General features: G+C 41.4%; 1 protein-coding gene across 1 annotated transcript; it reads right to left on the bottom strand.

Moving 5' to 3' along the window:
* Positions 1 to 336: 336 nt before the first annotated feature.
* LOC128467855 (vomeronasal type-2 receptor 26-like) lies at positions 337 to 16,786 on the bottom strand. The gene is made up of 3 exons (XM_053449590.1): positions 16,667 to 16,786; positions 3,963 to 4,086; positions 337 to 1,358 (listed from the first exon to the last, which is right to left on the bottom strand). Exons 1-3 carry the CDS (start codon positions 16,784 to 16,786, stop codon positions 442 to 444), a joined length of 1,161 nt encoding a protein of 386 aa, XP_053305565.1. The 3' UTR covers positions 337 to 441.
* Between the last annotated feature and the right edge of the window lie 2,179 nt (positions 16,787 to 18,965).

The following is an 18,965-nucleotide window of genomic DNA, read 5'->3' as shown; positions in this document are numbered from 1 at the left end:
GTGTTCAGTTTACTTTAATGTCTGACTGAGGGATGGATACATGAAGTCTGCATCATCTGAATTCCAATAAGAGAATCTTTTAATTGTTCTGAATGCAGTCATTAACTCATTTATACTGATACGATGGGCATAAACATTATGTTTACACTATGTCTACAGAGGTTTATTTGGTTCCTGTCGTGTGTGTCTTGCTTTGTGTGCTGCTGAGTTTATCTCTGTGATTTCCAACATGTGGACACCTCACCTTTCTTGCAACTGATAAAGGATAGAAGGGTTAAAATAGTTGCCTGTTATAAATAAGATAAATGCTTCTTAAAAGTACATCGGGTATTGTGTGCAAAAATGTCTTTTGATGTCCAGAAAACTAATTCAAGTTTCTAAAATTGACCATTGACAGTTATAAGATAATAATACATATAATTCAGAATATGTTTCTTATAACTATTTGGTTAAACCTTTAATTCTGCTTCCAAGTAAATATGTTTTTGTATTCAATTCCTGTCTAAAAAGAATTACATAGCATTTTGGAATAAATATACATCCTACAAGTCCTGCACTTGAAGCCAGTATGGCAAAAATCTCTACGGCCACCATGTTCTTCCCTTTGGTGCTCAGATAAGCCGGGATCATCGCAATCCAAACACTGCAGAACACCAGCATGCTGAAGGTGATGTACTTGGCCTCATTAAAACTGTCCGGTAATGTCCTGGCTAAAAAAGCTATAATAAAACTAAGAGCTGCCAGAAGCCCCATATAACCCAGGACACTGTAGAAGGCAATAACCGAGCCCTCATTACACTGAATGATGATCTTTCCCTGATAAGAGCGCATGTCCAGCTCCTGGAATGGGGGGGAAATGGCCAACCAGGAAATATTAATGATAACTTGAATGGATGAGCAGAGCAGTACTATAGAATTGGAGACTTTCACACTGACCCAGTTTGCCCAGGAGCTGCCGGGTTTCGCGGCTCTGAAAACAATATAGATCATGATTGTTTTGCTTAAAATACAAGACACGGCTAAAGAGAAGAGGACTCCAAAAGCAGTTTGGCGCAGCATGCAGGTTACATCCTCAGGACGACCGAGGAACAGAAACACGCAGAGAAAGCTCAGCATGATGGAGACCAAGAGGAGGAAGCTGAGGTTCTTGTTATTGGCTTTCACAATTGGGGTATCTCTGAAGAGAATGAAGATCAGTAATATTACAACAGTTACAAGACAAAACAGAATTGATACAAAGGATAAAACAGCAGCAACTGCATCCAAATATGATAGAAACTCCACCGATTTTGGAATACACCGATCCCTTTTCTCATTAGACCATTTATCACTTGGGCAAACAATGCAGTTCTCACTGTCTGAAAAATAACGCAAAGTAACATTATGTCTCAATATGTAAATTAAACATAGAATATACTATAGTATAGGGCTGCAACTAACGATTATTTTAATAATCGATTAATCGGCCGATTATTTTTTCGATTAATCGATTAATCGGATAAAAAAAAACAATATGCAAATTTTTCGTTTATTTAAAAGAATTTAATGAACTGGATGTTAAAAAACAACTTAAAATTTACATTAACATTCTTATTTTGTTATGATGTAATAAAAAACAATATTTTCAAAGTACAAGAACCCAAACACAATATTTATGAAACAAAATAACCCCAAACATTCTGAAAAGAGGTGGACTATTACTGTTCAAGAAACTTTGCCCCAGCACTTTGCACTTTGCACCCAGCACTTTGCACCCAGCACTTTGCACCCAGCACGTTGCACCCAGCACTTTGCACCCAGCCCTGGCACTTTGCACCCAGCACTTTGCACCCAGCACTTTGCCCCAGCCCTGGCACTTTGCATCCAGCACTTTGCACCCAGCATTCAGCACTTTGCACCAGCACTTTGCACTTTGCACCCAGCCCTGGCACTTTGCACCCAGCACTTTGCACCCAGCCCTGGCACTTTGCACCCAGCACTGGCACTTTGCACCCAGCACTTTGCACTGTGCCCCTGCACCCAGTCTCTAACTCTGCCCTGCACCCAGCCCTGCCCCCACATTCTGCCCTGCCCCCACACTCACACTCTGCCCTGCACCCACTCTGCCCTGCACCCACACTCACACCCTGCCCTGCATCCCCACCCCCACTCTGCCCTGCACCCAGTCTCCCACTCTGCTCTGCACCCACACTCACACCCTGCATCCCCACCCCCACTCTGCCCTGCACCCAGTCTCCTGCCCTGCACCCCCCACCCCCACTCTGCCCTGCACCCCCACCCCCACTCTGCCCTGCACCCCCACCCCCACTCTGCCCTGCACCCACACTCACGAACCGCTCTGTGCGAATGGAGCCACTCGCACAGAGCGGTTCGCTCTGTGCGAATGGAGCCACTCGCACAGAGCGAACCGCTCTGTGCGAATGGAGCCACTCGCACAGAGCGGTTCGCTCTGTGCGAATGGAGCCACTCGCACAGAGCGAACCGCTCTGTGCGAATGGAGCCACTCGCACAGAGCGAACCGCTCTGTGCGAATGGAGCCACTCGCACAGAGCGAACCGCTCTGTGCGAGTGGAGCCACTCGCACAGAGCGAACCGCTCTGTGCGAGTGGAGCCACTCGCACAGAGCGAACCGCTCTGTGCGAGTGGAGCCACTCGCACAGAGCGAACCGCTCTGTGCGAGTGGCTCCATTCGCACAGAGCGATTCGCTCTGTGCGAGTGGCTCTGTGCGATCCGTGCACATAGACATGAAGAATACTTACCTCCGGAACGCGTCACATCCGTCACGTAGCTAGAAGGCGGAGACTGCAGAGCGTGTAGCAGAAGCGGGGAACGCTCGCGGAGGTAAGTAAAAGGAGCCGAGTGCTCCAACAACGAATTGATCACTCGATTAATCGATAACGGAAATCGTTATCGATGATTTCCGTTATCGATTATTATCGATTTTATCGATTCGTTGTTTCAGCTCTACTATAGTATATAGTTCCCTCCCACTGAGTGTATCCATATTAACTAATGTTAAATTATTTTTTGTTTACATTTCTTACATTTGAACTGAAAAAAACAAACAAAAATAGCCCCAAATCTAATCCCCCCAATTTTCCTTCGCCTTGTTTTAGTTTCAGGAATCATATACCTATCCCATGCGTGTTTCAAGTCACTTGCTGCACTAACCTCTACCACTTTTGCCAAGAATCTGGTCCACTCATCTCACATGGAAGTAAATATAACGGAGGAGCTCAAAGACCAAACAAGGAACAAAAACAAAACCCCACTATAAGTAGATTTCTTGAGTAAATGTACAGTTCCTAAACCCATTGAAAACAATGCATTTTGAGCCCGTACATGTACGGGCTTTGTCATTAAGGGGTTAAACCATTTTAATGGGTTTTTTTTAGTGCACTGAGGCGCATTTGTGAAAGTGAACCAGCTGTGTGCAGAAGCATGGAGGTTGGAGCTTGTGTAAAAAGGTCTTTCTCATAATATCTGTAAGGTGCTTGGTATCACAGCTGGTTGTCGGCTGCCAGGTAGTTTTTCTGCTCCCCCCGGGTGGGGGAGGTTATGCCCAGCTCTAGTCAACCCATGCCTGTCTTGTTTGTCTATTATTGTGATCACTTATAGCTACACCTGCCTCTCCTTGTGGCTCTCAATACCCCCCAACTCCACCCATGGGCGTAGGAACCCCCAGTAACTCATGCAGGGGGAGACCGATAATGAAGAAATCCCCCCCAGGGGGGTAGTTAGTGTGAGAGGGCTTAGATAGTGTGAGAAGGGGGAGAGGAGGTAGATAGTGTGAGAGATGGGGAGAAAGTGGGGATCTGATGGGGAAAAATACTGTCCCCTCCAGATTTTTAGGGGTTCCTACGCCCATGACTCCACCCTCTACCTTACCAGGAGCAGGCTTTCATTCCTACACACCTACTATGAGTAAATTATGTGTATGATTCTATATAATCTATTATACCAGATCTATTGGATATCTCTCCCTCTGAGCACCGGACACAGTCGTAGCAGCAGATTTGTGTTCCAGGTCTCAGGACTTTTCGATATCCAGGCAAACAGTTCTCTGAACACTGAGACCTTGGAATCTATAAACAGAAAAAAATAGTTCTTGTTTGAGCCACTCTTATAAATTAATAAAGAGTAAAGAAGCACAATCACAGAATAATAGATATATCTACAAAAATATAAATGTAATTCCTTTGTTTTGAAAAATACATTAAGAGTAGAACATGATTGGATGATTATGTAATTAGAAAATCATTCAACAAGATCAGAATAATTCATTGCCTTAAATCACAAGCCCCTGGTATTCCCTATTCTAATACATTTATGTAATAACCGTGCAAACAGCAGCATTTGAAAGTGTTCTCCAAGGACAGTATAATAAGTGCACATGCAGTGGACATTGTCCATGTGGTGGCTCCACATAAAGTGCAATCATAAACCTGAAGGTGCCGCGAAGATGCGGACGAAGAAGAAAATGCATGCGTGAGAGAGTGAGTGAATGTGGTCCCAGAAATGTTGCGTTTTGCATTGTTTTCGGGGGAGGGTGTGGCCTCATTTTCTCATTAAAGCCTCATTAACCCCTTGATGACAATTGCCGATCCGGGCACGTCACGGAAAATCAAGGACCGGCACGTCTTTAAACGGGTGCAGATCTATTTTCGCTTTCTGCACCGAAACGGCGTTGCTGTAATGGCTCGACCTCGAGGCATTCAGCAACGCCATGATCGGCACAAAGGGGCCATCTCTGGCCCCTACCCGGGGCGTCAACGCCAGTTTTAAAAGCGTTTAGGAGGCGATCAACGATCGCCTCGTAAACTTAAATGGTGTCGCTGGAATGCCTCGATCAGGAGGCATCCAGCGACACCAAACACTTACCTTGGGATGGACTGTGACCGCTCTGGAGAGCGGTCACAGCCGCAGCTGCTAGTGATCTTCGCCATCAGCAAGATGGCGGCGGCCCGGGAAAAAAACAATAAAGACGAAAAAGTTCGCTAGATGGTCTCCAGACCCTCTAGAGAACTCTGGCTCCATTTGCAGGTTGAATACAGGTACTGCATTCAACCATGCAAGTCAATGGAGCCCAGCTTTCTAATCACAGTGTGATTAGTAAAAATAAAATTAATATTTAGTAAAAAATAGTAAAAAAACAGTAAAATGTAAAAATAATTTCCCACTGATCTCACTATCAGGGGAACCTTCAAGTTGAAAAAAAATTGTTAAAAAAAGGCAAAAAAAATAAAATATATATAAAAAATATATTTTTGTGAGCAAGTCCTAAAATTAGTATATTAGCTTAAAACAATTCTCGCATGGAAAGAGTTAAAATTCTGGCATATTAAATGCCCATGGGGTGTCTACTTTTAAAAAAATTACGATTTGATGTGGTAAATTGAATTGGCCAGGTTCAACAAGGTCCCAATTAACACAGGGGGAAGGATGGCCACACATCTAATTTCCAATTCGAAAAATGCACACGTCCCAAATGTGGCCTTATAGTTCCCCCAAAAAATGACAAACCCATGTGGGGTATCACTGTACTCAGGAGATGTTGCTGAACACATATTGGGGTGTCGTGTGACAGCGGCATATACCAGGAGCTGTAAATTCATACATAAATTAGGTGTGTGGGGGGGAAAATACACGCACAAAAATACTAGTGCAAACTTTGAAAAAATGCTGGTGGTAAAATGTGTGCATGCAAAGAGTTAAAATACCAGCATTTAAAATACCCTGTGGTGTCTAGTTTTCAAAAATATATGGTTTATTGGGCACACTGAAATGGCCCGGCTCAAAGATGTACCAAATAGGGCATGGGCAGTGGATCCCCAAATGCCAAAGTTCAACATTGAAAAATGTGCATGCCCCAAATGTGGCCCTTTTGCCCCCAAACAGCCAGGCAAAATCATTCATGTGGGGTATCACTGCGCTCAGGAGATGTTGCTGAACACATATTGGGGTGTTTTGTGATAGTGACATATACGAGAACCTTTTAATTCATACCTGAACTAAAATGTGTGTGAAAAAAAAATGCAAAAAAAAAGACTACCACAAAGTTTGACAAAGGCTGATGGTAGAATTAGTGCTTGGAAAGGGTTAAAATACTAGCATTTGGAATACCCTGGGCTGTCTAGTTTTCAAAAATATATGATTTGATGGGGTAAATTGCATTGGCCGGGTTCAAAGATACCCGAAATGGCACATGGGGGGGAAGAATTACCAGATTTGGAAAAAATGGCTTTGAAATAGCAAAACGCTACCTGTACTTATTGCCCAATAATGTGTAGAAAAAAGCAAAAAAACATAAAAACATTGTGTATTTCTAAACTCAGGACAAATAGTAGAATCTGTTTAGCAGGTTTTTTTTATTACCTTTTATAGATGAGTAAAAGATTTTTCAACTAACAGTCATTTTTTTCTAAATGTTTCACCATATTTTATACTTTTTTTAATAGTAAATAATATGATACAATCAAAACAATGTCATCTAAAGAAAGCCCTTCTTGTCCTGAAAAAAACAATATCTAATGTGTGTGGGTTCAGTAAACGGGAAAGAAGAAAATTACAGCTAAACACGAGCAGCGCAGAAATGTTAAAACGGCCATTGTCACGAAGGGTACAAAAAGTAAAATCAGCCTTTGTCACGAAGGGGTTAAAGCCTCATTAAAGCTTGCTGCTGTGTTTTTTTAGGACTGTATATACTGACAGTAGTGATGGGAAGTTCGGATCATTAAAGTGAATCGGATCATTTCGATTCGTTCACTGAAATGATCCGATTCATGATCCGAATCTTCGGATCACTCAGTGTGACTCACAGGAGTTACTGTTTTCCAGTAACTCCGTGCAGGCACACTAACGATTGGTCCCGCCCCTTTCATTATTAATCCTCCCCCCTGCCTCCAGTGATGTCAATGAAGGCAGAGAGTCGTTCAAAGATTTGGATCTTACAGGGATCCGAATCTTACAGTGATCCGGATCACTGTAAGATCCGGATCACTGTAAGATCCGGATCTTTGAACGACTCTCTGCCTTCATTGGGATTCGAATCAGTCAGAGAATATCACCATACTGTTATAAATAATACATTAATAATCACTGCCCCCAGGATTTACATTCCCCTTTACCTGCAACTGCACCTTAAGCTAACTTTATTAAATTAATTAAATTAACCCTCACCATTAAATTAACCCTAAACACCCCATCAACCATGACTGCCCCTAAATTAACCCTAAACACCCCATTAAGCATAACTGCCCCTAAATTAACCCGAAACACCCCATTAAGCATAACTGCCCCCAAATTAACCCTAAACACCCCATTAAGCATAACTGCCCTCAAATTAACCCTAAACACCCCATTAAGCATAACTGCCCCCAAATTAACCCTAAACACCTCATTAAGCATAACTGCCCCTAAATTAACACTAAAGACCCCATTAAGCATAACTGCCCCCAAATTAACCCTAAACACCCCATTAAGCATAACTGCCCCCAAATTAACCCTAAACACCTCATTAAGCATAACTGCCCCTAAATTAACACTAAAGACCCCATTAAGCATAACTGCCCCTAAATTAACCCTAAACACCCCATTAAACATAACTGCCCCTAAATTAACACTAAAGACCCCATCAACCATACCAATCTATTAGATAATTTCTCTGGAGTACATGCAATTAATTTAGGGGCAGTTATGGTTAATGGAGTATTTAGGGTTAATTTCAGGGGCTGTTATGGTTAATGGGATCTTTACGGTTAATTTCAGGGGCAGTTATGGTTGATGGGGTATAAGGGTTAATTTTATGCTGATGACTGAGGGTTAATTTAATTAATTTAATAAAGTTAACTGTAGGTGCACTTATAGGTAAAGGGGGGCAAACTCAGGGGAATCTAAATCCTGGGGGCAGTGTGAACATTATTAATGTATTTATTTATAAAAGTATGGTATCAGTAATATTCTCTGTAAGATTGGAATCTCTGTAAAATTCGGATCCTTGTAAGATCCGGATCCCTGTAAGATTTGAATCATTTGAATCATTGAATCATTCGAGTCTTCGGATCATTCAAATCATTGAACGAGTCTCTGACTCTATGAGTCATCGTTCCTCTGTGAATGAATGAGCTGTAACCTGACCCTAGAGTCTGTGTCTGAGTGCTCTGCAGATGAGTCACAGCTCTAGGATCAGGTTACAGCTGAATGATTCACAGACTGAACCGCTACAAATGAATCGTTCAGTCTACTGAACCGATTCATCCGGATCACTAAAAAGAACTGGATCAAATGAACGATTCGTTCATGATCCCGACATCACTAACTGACAGCTTTTCCAAGAGACTAGAGCTTTGCAGGATCCAGTCTATGATTCCTATGTGGTCTGCATCAGGCATAGGTGCTGGGCATTAAAACCTGGAGCCTGGCGATCAGAGACTGTTGTGGAAAGAAGAATTTCCTCTATGCTCCCAGGACAAGGAGATCCCCTAAAAAAGACCTGAGGTATCCCTGAGGTAAGGAAGGAAATACTTGCCTGGACATTTGTGTGTTGTCTGGGGGAGGTTTTCCAGAGCCTGGCTGGGAGGTCTGGCTGGGAGGTCTGGTTAGTGGGTGTTTAGGATGGTCAGTCTTAAGTGTGACGTTTATGGCTCTCATGCTACAGGGTTTTTCCTAAGTTAGAACCATTACACTGTCAAAGTGGGTTTGTTTTACCATCTTTAGGATGTATGGTGCTGGTGAGTTTATATCATTTCTGTTAAATTATTTTTAATATACTCTATGCCGGTAAAGTTTATAGAAATGTAGCTTAATTCTAATGTAGGAAAACAAAAACAATAATCCCCCTCTTACCTGGTTGTCTTTGTTCCTCCATATTGCTAAATGCGAGTCAATCATTAGCTGCTGACCATCTGGAGCCCACTCAGTGAAGTTACCCACATAGTTTTTAAATGCAGACTTATTTGATAAAAACACCCAGTTTATAATTAAGTTATGGTATGCAAATTCTCCATGTTCATCGTAAAATGTGCGGCCCAATTGAGATGCAGATGTTATCCTTTTTATATAGCGATGCAACTGTTAAAAATGATTTAGAACAAAACAAGAGGACATTCACAGTCACAATGTAGGAGAGTTTTCTTCGTTGGATTTTGCATGTGAGCTGCAATTAGTGTTGGAATGGCGATATAACTTAAGAGGCCGCAAGTAACAATTATATAAAATATACAACAATATACAACATAAAGGCCTTTAATACGTTGCAATCATTTGCAAGGAACTCATAGACATTAAATGCTATTTCACGTCTCTTTAATGCTGCATGTGTAATACCCTAAGCCTTTTCATGCCCTTTTTCAATTTGAAGATTGCCCCTCTTCCTGTACCATGTGTGTAATAATATTAAATACTAATAAATTTTAAAATAGGTACCAAACAAGGTACTTTGGCTAGAGATATAACTTTAAAAAAACCCTCTCTGTCCCAAGACAAAGTTCAAAAATTGCAAACAATATAATGTAATATTTAAGATAGGATTTTGCTGTCTAATAAAATTACCAAAATCTCTGTATATTCTCAAGGGATGCTGCTGATCATAAAGCAAGATTTTCCCTTCAGTGACACCTAACTTGTGGAAGAAATATGTAAAACTACAAAACAGTGGGTTTTGCTTTTAACTTTTTGATGTTCATCATTTAGTATGGATAATATTATACATGTAAAAGTCATATCACAGCAAAGACCTCTGTCCATATACACCAATCAGCCATAACATTATGACCACTGACAGGTGAAGTGAATGACACTGATAATCTTGTTATCATGGCGCTTGTAAGTGGGTGGGATGTATTAGACAGCAAGTGAACCTTTCATCATCAAAGTGATGTGTTGGAAGCAGGAAAAAGTGTAAGGATATGAGCAACTTTGACAAGGGCTTACTTGTGATGGCTTGACAATTGAGTCAGGGCATCTCCAAAACTGCAGCTCTTGTGGGGTGTTCCTGGTCTGCAGTGGTCAGCACCTATCAAAAGTGGTCCAATGAAGCAAAAACAGTGAACAGACTACAGGGTCATGGGCAGCTAAGGCTCGTTGATGCACGTGTGGGGCGAAGGCTGCTCCGTGTGGTCAAATCCCTACTGTAGCTCAAATTGCTGAAAAAGTTATTGTTGGTTCTAATAGAAAAGTGTCAGAACACACAGAGCACTAAAGTTTGTTGAATATGGGGCTGTGTAGCTGCAGACCAGTCAGGGTGCCCATGCTGAGGGGTCAGGATGGGCACCCTGACTGGTCTGCAGACAAGAGCTCCTAAAATAGACACATGAGCATGAGAACTGGAAGAAATGGAAGAAGGCGGCCTGGTCTGATGAATCACGTTTTCCTTTTACATCAGGTGGATGGCCGGATGCGTCATTTACCTGGAGAAAACATAGCACCAGGATGCATCCATTGAGGCCCCACCTTACAGACCTAAAGGATCCGTTGCTAACGTCTTGGTGCCAGATACAACAGCAGACCTCGACCCGTCAGGACCTACACAATATTAGGCAGGCGGTCATGATGTTATGGCTGATCTGTATATACACTCACTGGCCTCTTTATTAGCTACACTCTTTGCTAGTACTGGGTTGGACCAACTTTTGCATTAAGAACTGCCTTAATTCTTCATGTCATACTTTGCACAAGGTGCTGGAAACTAGGGCTGCAACTAACGATTATTTTAATAATCGATTAGTTGGCCGATTATTTTTTCGATTAATCGATTAATCGGATAAAAAAAATGAATGTAAATTTTTCATTTATTTAAAATAATTTACTAAACAAATGATGTTAAATACAAACAGCAGAATAAAAAAAACTTTGATAATACATTTCTTGTCTTTATTTCCCAACCAGCCCCCCAATATATGCACATTTGAGCCCAAGCTTGCTACGCTGCCTCCCAGACATGCCATGCTGCCCCCCCACATATGCCACGCTGCCTACCACAGCACTCCACGCTGCCTCCCACATCTGCCACGCCACGCTGCCTCCCACATCTGCCACGCCACGCTGCCTCCCACATCTGCCACGCCACTCTACCCCCCACATGCCACTGTGCCTGATACGCCTTATACCCCCTGAAACACCACTCCATCCTCCCCAGACATGCCACCCTGCCCTCCCCACATATGCCACGCCATGCTGCCTCCCACATCTGCCACTCCACAATGCCTCCCACATATGCCACGCTGCCTCCCACATCTGCCACTCCACGCTGCCTCCCACATCTGCCACTGTGCCTGATACGCCTTATATCCCCACTCCATCCTCCCCAGACATGCCACCCTGCCTCCCAGACATGCCACTTCTCTATCCCCAGATATGCCACTCTACCCCCAGATATGCCTTATACACCCTGATACACCACTCCGTCCTCCCCAGACATGCCACACTGCCCTCCCCACATATGCCTTATATATACTGTATATGCCTTATACCCCCAGATATGTCACTTCACTGCCCCCAGGATTTAGATTCCCCTAAATTAACCCTAAACTCCCCATTAACCATAACTGCCCCTAAATTAACCCTTAACACCCCCTTAACCACAGCATCCCCTAAATTAACCCTAAAGACCCCATCAACCACAGCATCCCCTAAATTAACCCTAAACACACCATTAACCACAACTGCCTCAAATTAACCCCAAACACCCCATTAACCACAGCTGCTCCTAAATTAACCCTAAACACCCTATTAACATAACTGCCCCTAAATTAACCCTAAACACCCAATTAACCATAACTGCCCCTAAATTAACCCTAAACACCCCACTAACCATAACTGCCCCTAAATTAACCCCCACCTCCCCTAACTTTCAGTAGCCCAAATATATATATATATATATATATATATATATATATATATTACATACATATATATATATATATATATATATATACACACATACACATTATATATATATATATATATATACACACACATACACATTATATATATATATATATACACACATACACATTATATATATATATATATATACACACACACACATATATTATATTATATTATATATATATATATATATATACATATACTTACAGTTAGAAGAGTGTCACAGCCATGTGGTTCTGGCCTGGAGAAGGAAGGGGCGGGGCCAGTTGTCACAGTGATTACAGGGAGGGGGAGTAAGTAGGAGCTGCTGCTGTGAGACGGTGAGTCAGACTAAACGGATTATATAATGAGGGGGATTTTTCAGAGCGTTTGCTCTGAAAAAAACCTCATTTTATAATCGATAATAATCGATTCAACTAATCGATAATGAAATTCGTTGCCAACGAATTTCATTATCGATTATTATCGATTTTATCGATTAGTTGTTGCAGCCCTACTGGAAACATTTCTCAGAGGTTTTGGTCCATATGCACATGAAGGCATGATGCAAACCTCCTGTTCCACCACATCCCAAAGGTGCTCTATTAGATTGAGATCTGATGACTGTGAAGGCCATTGGAGTTCAGTAAACTCATGGCCATGCTTAAGAAACCAGTTTGAGAGGATTATTATTATTATTATTATTATTATTATTATCTTTTATGTCCTAATACATATATTCAAGGGGTATGACAAGACGAGAATTGCCAGACTAACTGATACATAAAGGGGAGAGGGCCCTGCTCGCAAGCTTACAATCTTGATGGAATGGGGTGGAACAAGCATAAGGCACAGATAAAGAGTGAGAGGTAGTGTGGGGTTGTATCAGTGACAGGGAAGTGGGTTTTGAGAAGTTTCTTGAATGGTGGGAGGGTGAATGCTGAAGGTTCGGTGAAAGTAGATTCCAGAGATATGGGGCAGCCCTATTTTTATGAAGATAGCTTTGCTACTTGCATTATCCTGCTGGAAATAGCCATCAGAAGATGGGTACACTGTGGTCACAAAGGGATGGACATGGTCAGCAGCAATATTGGGGTAGACTGTCACATTTAAACAATGCCAAGTGTGCCAAGAAAATGTCCCCCGCACCATTACACCACCCCCAGCCTGAATCGTTGATACAAGGCAGGATGGATCCAGCCTTTCTTGTTGTTTACACCAAATGATGACCCTGCCACCTGAATGTCGCACCTGGTGTCTCATCAGACTCATCAGAGTGGCATATAGGGGTATAAGGCATATAGGGGGTTAAAGGCATATCATGGGGCAAAGCGGCATATAGAAGGGTATAAGGCATATCAGGGAGGCAGAGTGTCATATGGGGGGTATAAGGCATTTCTGGGGGCAGAGTGGCAATCCTGGGGGCAGATGTACATAACTGGGGGGGGGCAGGTTGGCAAATAAAAAGAAATAAAAAAACAAAAATTTCTCAATCATAGCTTTTATTAAATATGAAAAAAATAGTTTACATGAATTAGGGCTGCAACTAACGATTATTTTAATAATCGATTAGTTGGCCGATTATTTTGTCGATTAATCGATTAATCGGATAAAAAAAATGAATGTAAATTTTTCATTTATTTAAAATAATTTACTAAACAAATGATGTTAAATACAAACAGCAGAATAAAAAAAACTTTGATAATACATTTCTTGTCTTTATTTCCCAACCAGCCCCCCAATTTATGCACATTTGAGCCCAGGCTTGCCACGCTGCCTCCCAGACATGCCATGCTGCCCCCCCACATATGCCACGCTGCCTACCACAGCACTCCACGCTGCCTCCCACATCTGCCACTCCACGCTGCCTCCCACATATGCCACTCCACGCTGCCTCCCACATCTGCCACTCCACGCTGCCTCCCACATCTGCCACTCCACGCTGCCTCCCACATCTGCCACTCCACGCTGCCTCCCACATATGCCACGCCACGCTGCCTCCCACATATGCCACTCCACTCTACCCCCCACATGCCACTGTGCCTGATACGCCTTATACCCCCTGAAACACCACTCCATCCTCCCCAGACATGCCACCCTGCCCTCCCCACATATGCCACGCCATGCTGCCTCCCACATCTGCCACTCCACAATGCCTCCCACATCTGCCACTCCACGCTGCCTCCCACATCTGCCACTGTGCCTGATACGCCTTATATCCCCTGATACCCCACTCCATCCTCCCCAGACATGCCACCCTGCCTCCCAGACATGCCACTTCTCTACCCCCAGATATGCCACTCTACCCCCAGATATGCCTTATACACCCTGATACACCACTCCGTCCTCCCCAGACATGCCACACTGCCCTCCCCACATATGCCTTATATACTGTATATGCCTTATACCCCCAGATATGTCACTTCACTGCCCCCAGGATTTAGATTCCCCTAAATTAACCCTAAACTCCCCATTAACCATAACTGCCCCTAAATTAACCCTTAACACCCCCTTAACCACAGCATCCCCTAAATTAACCCTAAAGACCCCATCAACCACAGCATCCCCTAAATTAACCCTAAACACACCATTAACCACAACTCCCTCAAATTAACCCCAAACACCCCATTAACCACAGCTGCTCCTAAATTAACCCTAAACACCCTATTAACATAACTGCCCCTAAATTAACCCTAAACACCCAATTAACCATAACTGCCCCTAAATTAACCCTAAACACCCCACTAACCATAACTGCCCCTAAATTAACCCCCACCTCCCCTAACTTTCAGTAGCCCAAATATATATATATATATATATATTACATACATATATACATATATATATATATATATATATACACACACATATATATATATATATATATATATATATATATATATATATATATACTTACAGTTAGATGAGTGTCACAGCCATGTGGTTCTGGCCTGGAGAAGGAAGGGGCGGGGCCAGTTGTCACAGTGATTACAGGGAGGGGGAGTAAGTAGGAGCTGCTGCTGTGAGACGGTGAGTCAGACTAAACGGATTATATAATGAGGGGGATTTTTCAGAGCGTTTGCTCTGAAAAAACCCTCATTTTATAATCGATAATAATCGATTCAACTAATCGATAATGAAATTCGTTGCCAACGAATTTCATTATCGATTATTATCGATTTTATCGATTAGTTGTTGCAGCCCTAACATGAATTAATAAAGAAATAAAAGTTTCTTGAAAAGAATATTGTGAAGAATAATGGGATCTCTGTTTTGTTCCACTGAATAAAATGGAACTTTTTCATCTAAAAATGTTTGCAGTAGCAAATGTTTTGATTCCAAAATCAAAGGAGGGAGGCTAACATTAGCCTTTTTTATTAAAAAAAAATCTCTGCTGCTGTGGACTACTCTTCCAATAATGCTCAGCCGGCATTATGGTGGACACCTGGCTGGCTGAGAATCATAGGAAATTTTAGTTCACAGCTAGCATCTGCAGCTTTACTGTTGACTTCCCATGACTCTCAGCCAGCATCATGGAAGTAGTATGTCTGGCTGAGCCTTATGGGAATTCAATTCAATGTGTTGGTTATTTTTAATATGCATGACTGCTGACAAAAATAAAGTGTGTCTTAAGTGGCGATGCGAGCGCGACATTCTAAAGTGTGATTGCTTGTATTGGTTCCACGAGATTTAAAAAAAAAAAAAAAGTGCCCCTCTTTCACATTTTGAAATGTTGGGAGGTATGAGGTGTAAAGGCTGACCAGAATTCATATTCTTAAATAAAGCCTTAGAAATTCTTCCTGTATGTCCGTCAGCGTCTGACACGTGAAGCAGTCTGTATTTCATACATACCTGGTGTTTATAGATGTTTTGGATTGTATTTCCTTTTGCGTTCTCGTTATAAAATAAGTGCATGTCATGCAAAGCTTTAGCTAAAGCACTCACTGAAATAAACACCCGGGAAGAAACACCAACGGTCACATGAGCTTTAACAAATAATTTAGGTGTCCCGCTGCAGTTACACAGAGAGATTTTATAGATCTCTTCATAAAGCCTATTCTTTTCAGAATTTTCTGATAAACATCTATGATACAATATCCATATATCTTCGAGAAGTTTGTCTGCTGGACGGTTTGAAGGATGGATATTATCAAAGAAACTTCCGGTATCCGGTAGCGCTAGAGGATGCGGTTCTATGGCCAGACTGCCATTCAGGGGTTCTACAAAGAAATCTGAGAGATATTCATTGGAAGCCCAGGAAGCAGGAAGGATTAATGTTATATCTTTATGTTTGAGACACAGAGTTAATAGATCAATAATCCTGGTGCTGAAAGAGCCGCAGAGTATAATAATTTGAGCCGATGACATCAAAACTGTTTTTGACATCATTTTCATATTTTCAGATAGTTCTTGTGATAAAATAATTTTTACAGTGAAGGAAATACAAATTCCATAACTTGTCAGATACGCTCTCAGAGCCTGACTCTCTGTCTCTCCGGTGTCGTCATCAACCGTGAGAATTCCCACCCAGGTCCATCCGAAATGTTTTAGAATCTTCAATATAATTTTATTATAGACAAGATAATTTTGAACAGAGCGGAAGAAATGCGGATAAACACGTCTATCACTCAGCGCATAGTCTGTCGCTCCATAACTGATCTACAAAATGGAAGAGAAAAGTGTAAACATTCTGCGGTAAAGGTTTCTAATAACAGCTTGGAGTCAGACATGGTTGTGATCTCACCATGAAACTGAATGCTAATGTCAGACAATACATGGAAGACCATTCAGGTTACTCACCTGTGCGTATCCATACACCCCTAGTAACTGTGCTATGGGAATGGTAGTAGTAGAATGGTGATCGCCAATAAATCCAGCCACGTTGTTAGAATTCGCACAAGAGTAATTAGGGACGGTCATGCCGCGGCCAGACAAAATCTGAAGAATGCTTTTCACAGCTTTTCTTTCATCTAAACAGGAGTCATATATATGATAACCCAGGGTAATATTTGGTAAAATGTTTGGGTCGTTGTTCAATGTTTCAATGGCGAAAAGAAAGACCAGTAAATTGATGTAATACATGGGGCTTGGGCTGTGAAAGTAGAAGAATTAGATTAAAGCAGAAGAACATAGTCAGAGGTCTGCCAGATAAAAACACTTATTAAGACTTTGTAGGAATACCATGTTACCATCAACTGGCAAAGGTTCTAGATTTAAACGAATGGCAAAACAGGCCATAGGTCAGTAGAGAGTACTAGCGTGAGTGCCGTAATTACCCTCACATATTTATTTAATGTAGGACATGTCTTCCGGAAGATAAATCAAGGACCTTTGTGAAATATTTTTGTCTCAAGCCCATTCCTAGTCCTGCCTGAGATGGGTGCAAATGTCTGAATACAGTGGAGAGTGGTGGTCATGGCTGAGTCTGGTCCCACCCAGTACAACATGTGGCCCCTCTTCACAGATTAAAAATGTCTATTTTTTTTTTTTTTTAAAGACGAATCTACATAAAAAAGACATCGAAAATTCACCTTATACACTTCTTCTGAAGAGAAAAATCTTATGAAATACAGGAATCCTTGGGAGGTACATAGTATAGTCCCTCTATTTCTGTCTGTTCCCTCCTCAAACTCTCAATCTCTTTTTCTTTTCCTAATGTGTTTTCATTTTCTTGCCAATTCTACATAGTGTCAGCCCTAATGTTTCAAGAGTTGGTTTAATAAAATAAAAAATAGTCAACATTTCGGTTAACCTTTGTAGCCATTATCATGCATTTATCATGTTCTCAAAAGGGGATGTCAGCTCCTTAGTGTAAAACACAATGACCTCTGTTTTACAGATACGTATTTTCTCCAATATCCTCATAATATTTTTTAAAATTTATATGGGTAGATTTACAAAAAGATATAAACTCTCCCAATCAAGTCAATAGCATAAAATTCATAATATTGCAAGAAAAAAAAACACATCATACATTGTGTAAAGTTAATTTCACAAAACAGCCTAATAAAAAGTAATAAAAAAAGTCATAAATATGTATATATTTACCTCAAAATAGCACTAGAGCATGTGTGCAAGTTATACCACGCAGGGGGAAATAAAAAATGTAATGTATGAAAACAGCTGGACAGCAACTGGATTTACTGCTTAACAGAGTCACTTCCCTTAGTAGTTTTGGGCTCTCTATAAAATGAATTTGTTCTGCAGATATTATTTTTATGGTTAGTTGTGGGAACTTACGTGACACAGACTATTTGGGGGGAAAAATGATCCTTTCCAGAAAAAAAAAAATTCCTCATTTGATTATTCACCGTGAGAACTCCTCCAATTATAAGGTCCCCATCTTTAAAATACTCAAAGTCTTCAAATGGTTTGATGACTTGCAGATGACAGGCCAGTGCTGGGCTCTGGATCTCAGATCTGCAGGGCGTCACACACAGGAGCAACAAACAAACGAGACGTTTCAATGGAAGAGACCCAGCGATCAGCATCATGCAGCCCAGTAACCTGCCGAGTGCCAGAGAGTGTCTGCCGGGTTCGGTGGAATCGAGCACCGTGTGGGTCAGTGGCATCTGCTGCATCTGATATCATTGTAATGAACCTGAACATCTCGGCTCTTTTTATACAGTGCGGTCTCATTCATTGCAATGGAGTCTCAATATAGATGCAGGACTTTGTGTTTTGGGATCGCAATTCTATGTTGGTTTTAAATTATAAGAAAACCGCAGAGCGCCGGTAATTGTCTGCATGGACAGAAATATACAAACACAGACTTTAATGTCTTTAGAGTATTGGTTAGTTTTAGAAGGAAGTTTCATTCATCGGCAGTTTTATGTCCTTTAATAATATTTATCGTTTTCTCAGATGTAAATGTTATTCAGCACTTTTAATTTATCATTGATTTTTCTGCATATGTCATGGTTTTTTAAAATTTAATTGACGGAGGTTTTCTGATTGGATATGATTTTATTCTATTTGAATTTTAAATAATATGATTTAATACAGAAATGCACAATTTGTGTGAATGTACCTTTTGTATTCTAGTTATATTCATATTATCCAGCTCTGACATCCACCATTAGCATAGTGGGGACATTTT

Source organism: Spea bombifrons, chromosome 1, assembly GCF_027358695.1.
Source record: "Spea bombifrons isolate aSpeBom1 chromosome 1, aSpeBom1.2.pri, whole genome shotgun sequence".
In the NCBI taxonomy this organism is placed as follows: domain Eukaryota; kingdom Metazoa; phylum Chordata; class Amphibia; order Anura; family Pelobatidae; genus Spea; species Spea bombifrons.
The sequence above is the reverse complement of the archived record's forward strand: the minus strand, read 5'-3'. Positions and strand labels throughout refer to the sequence as shown.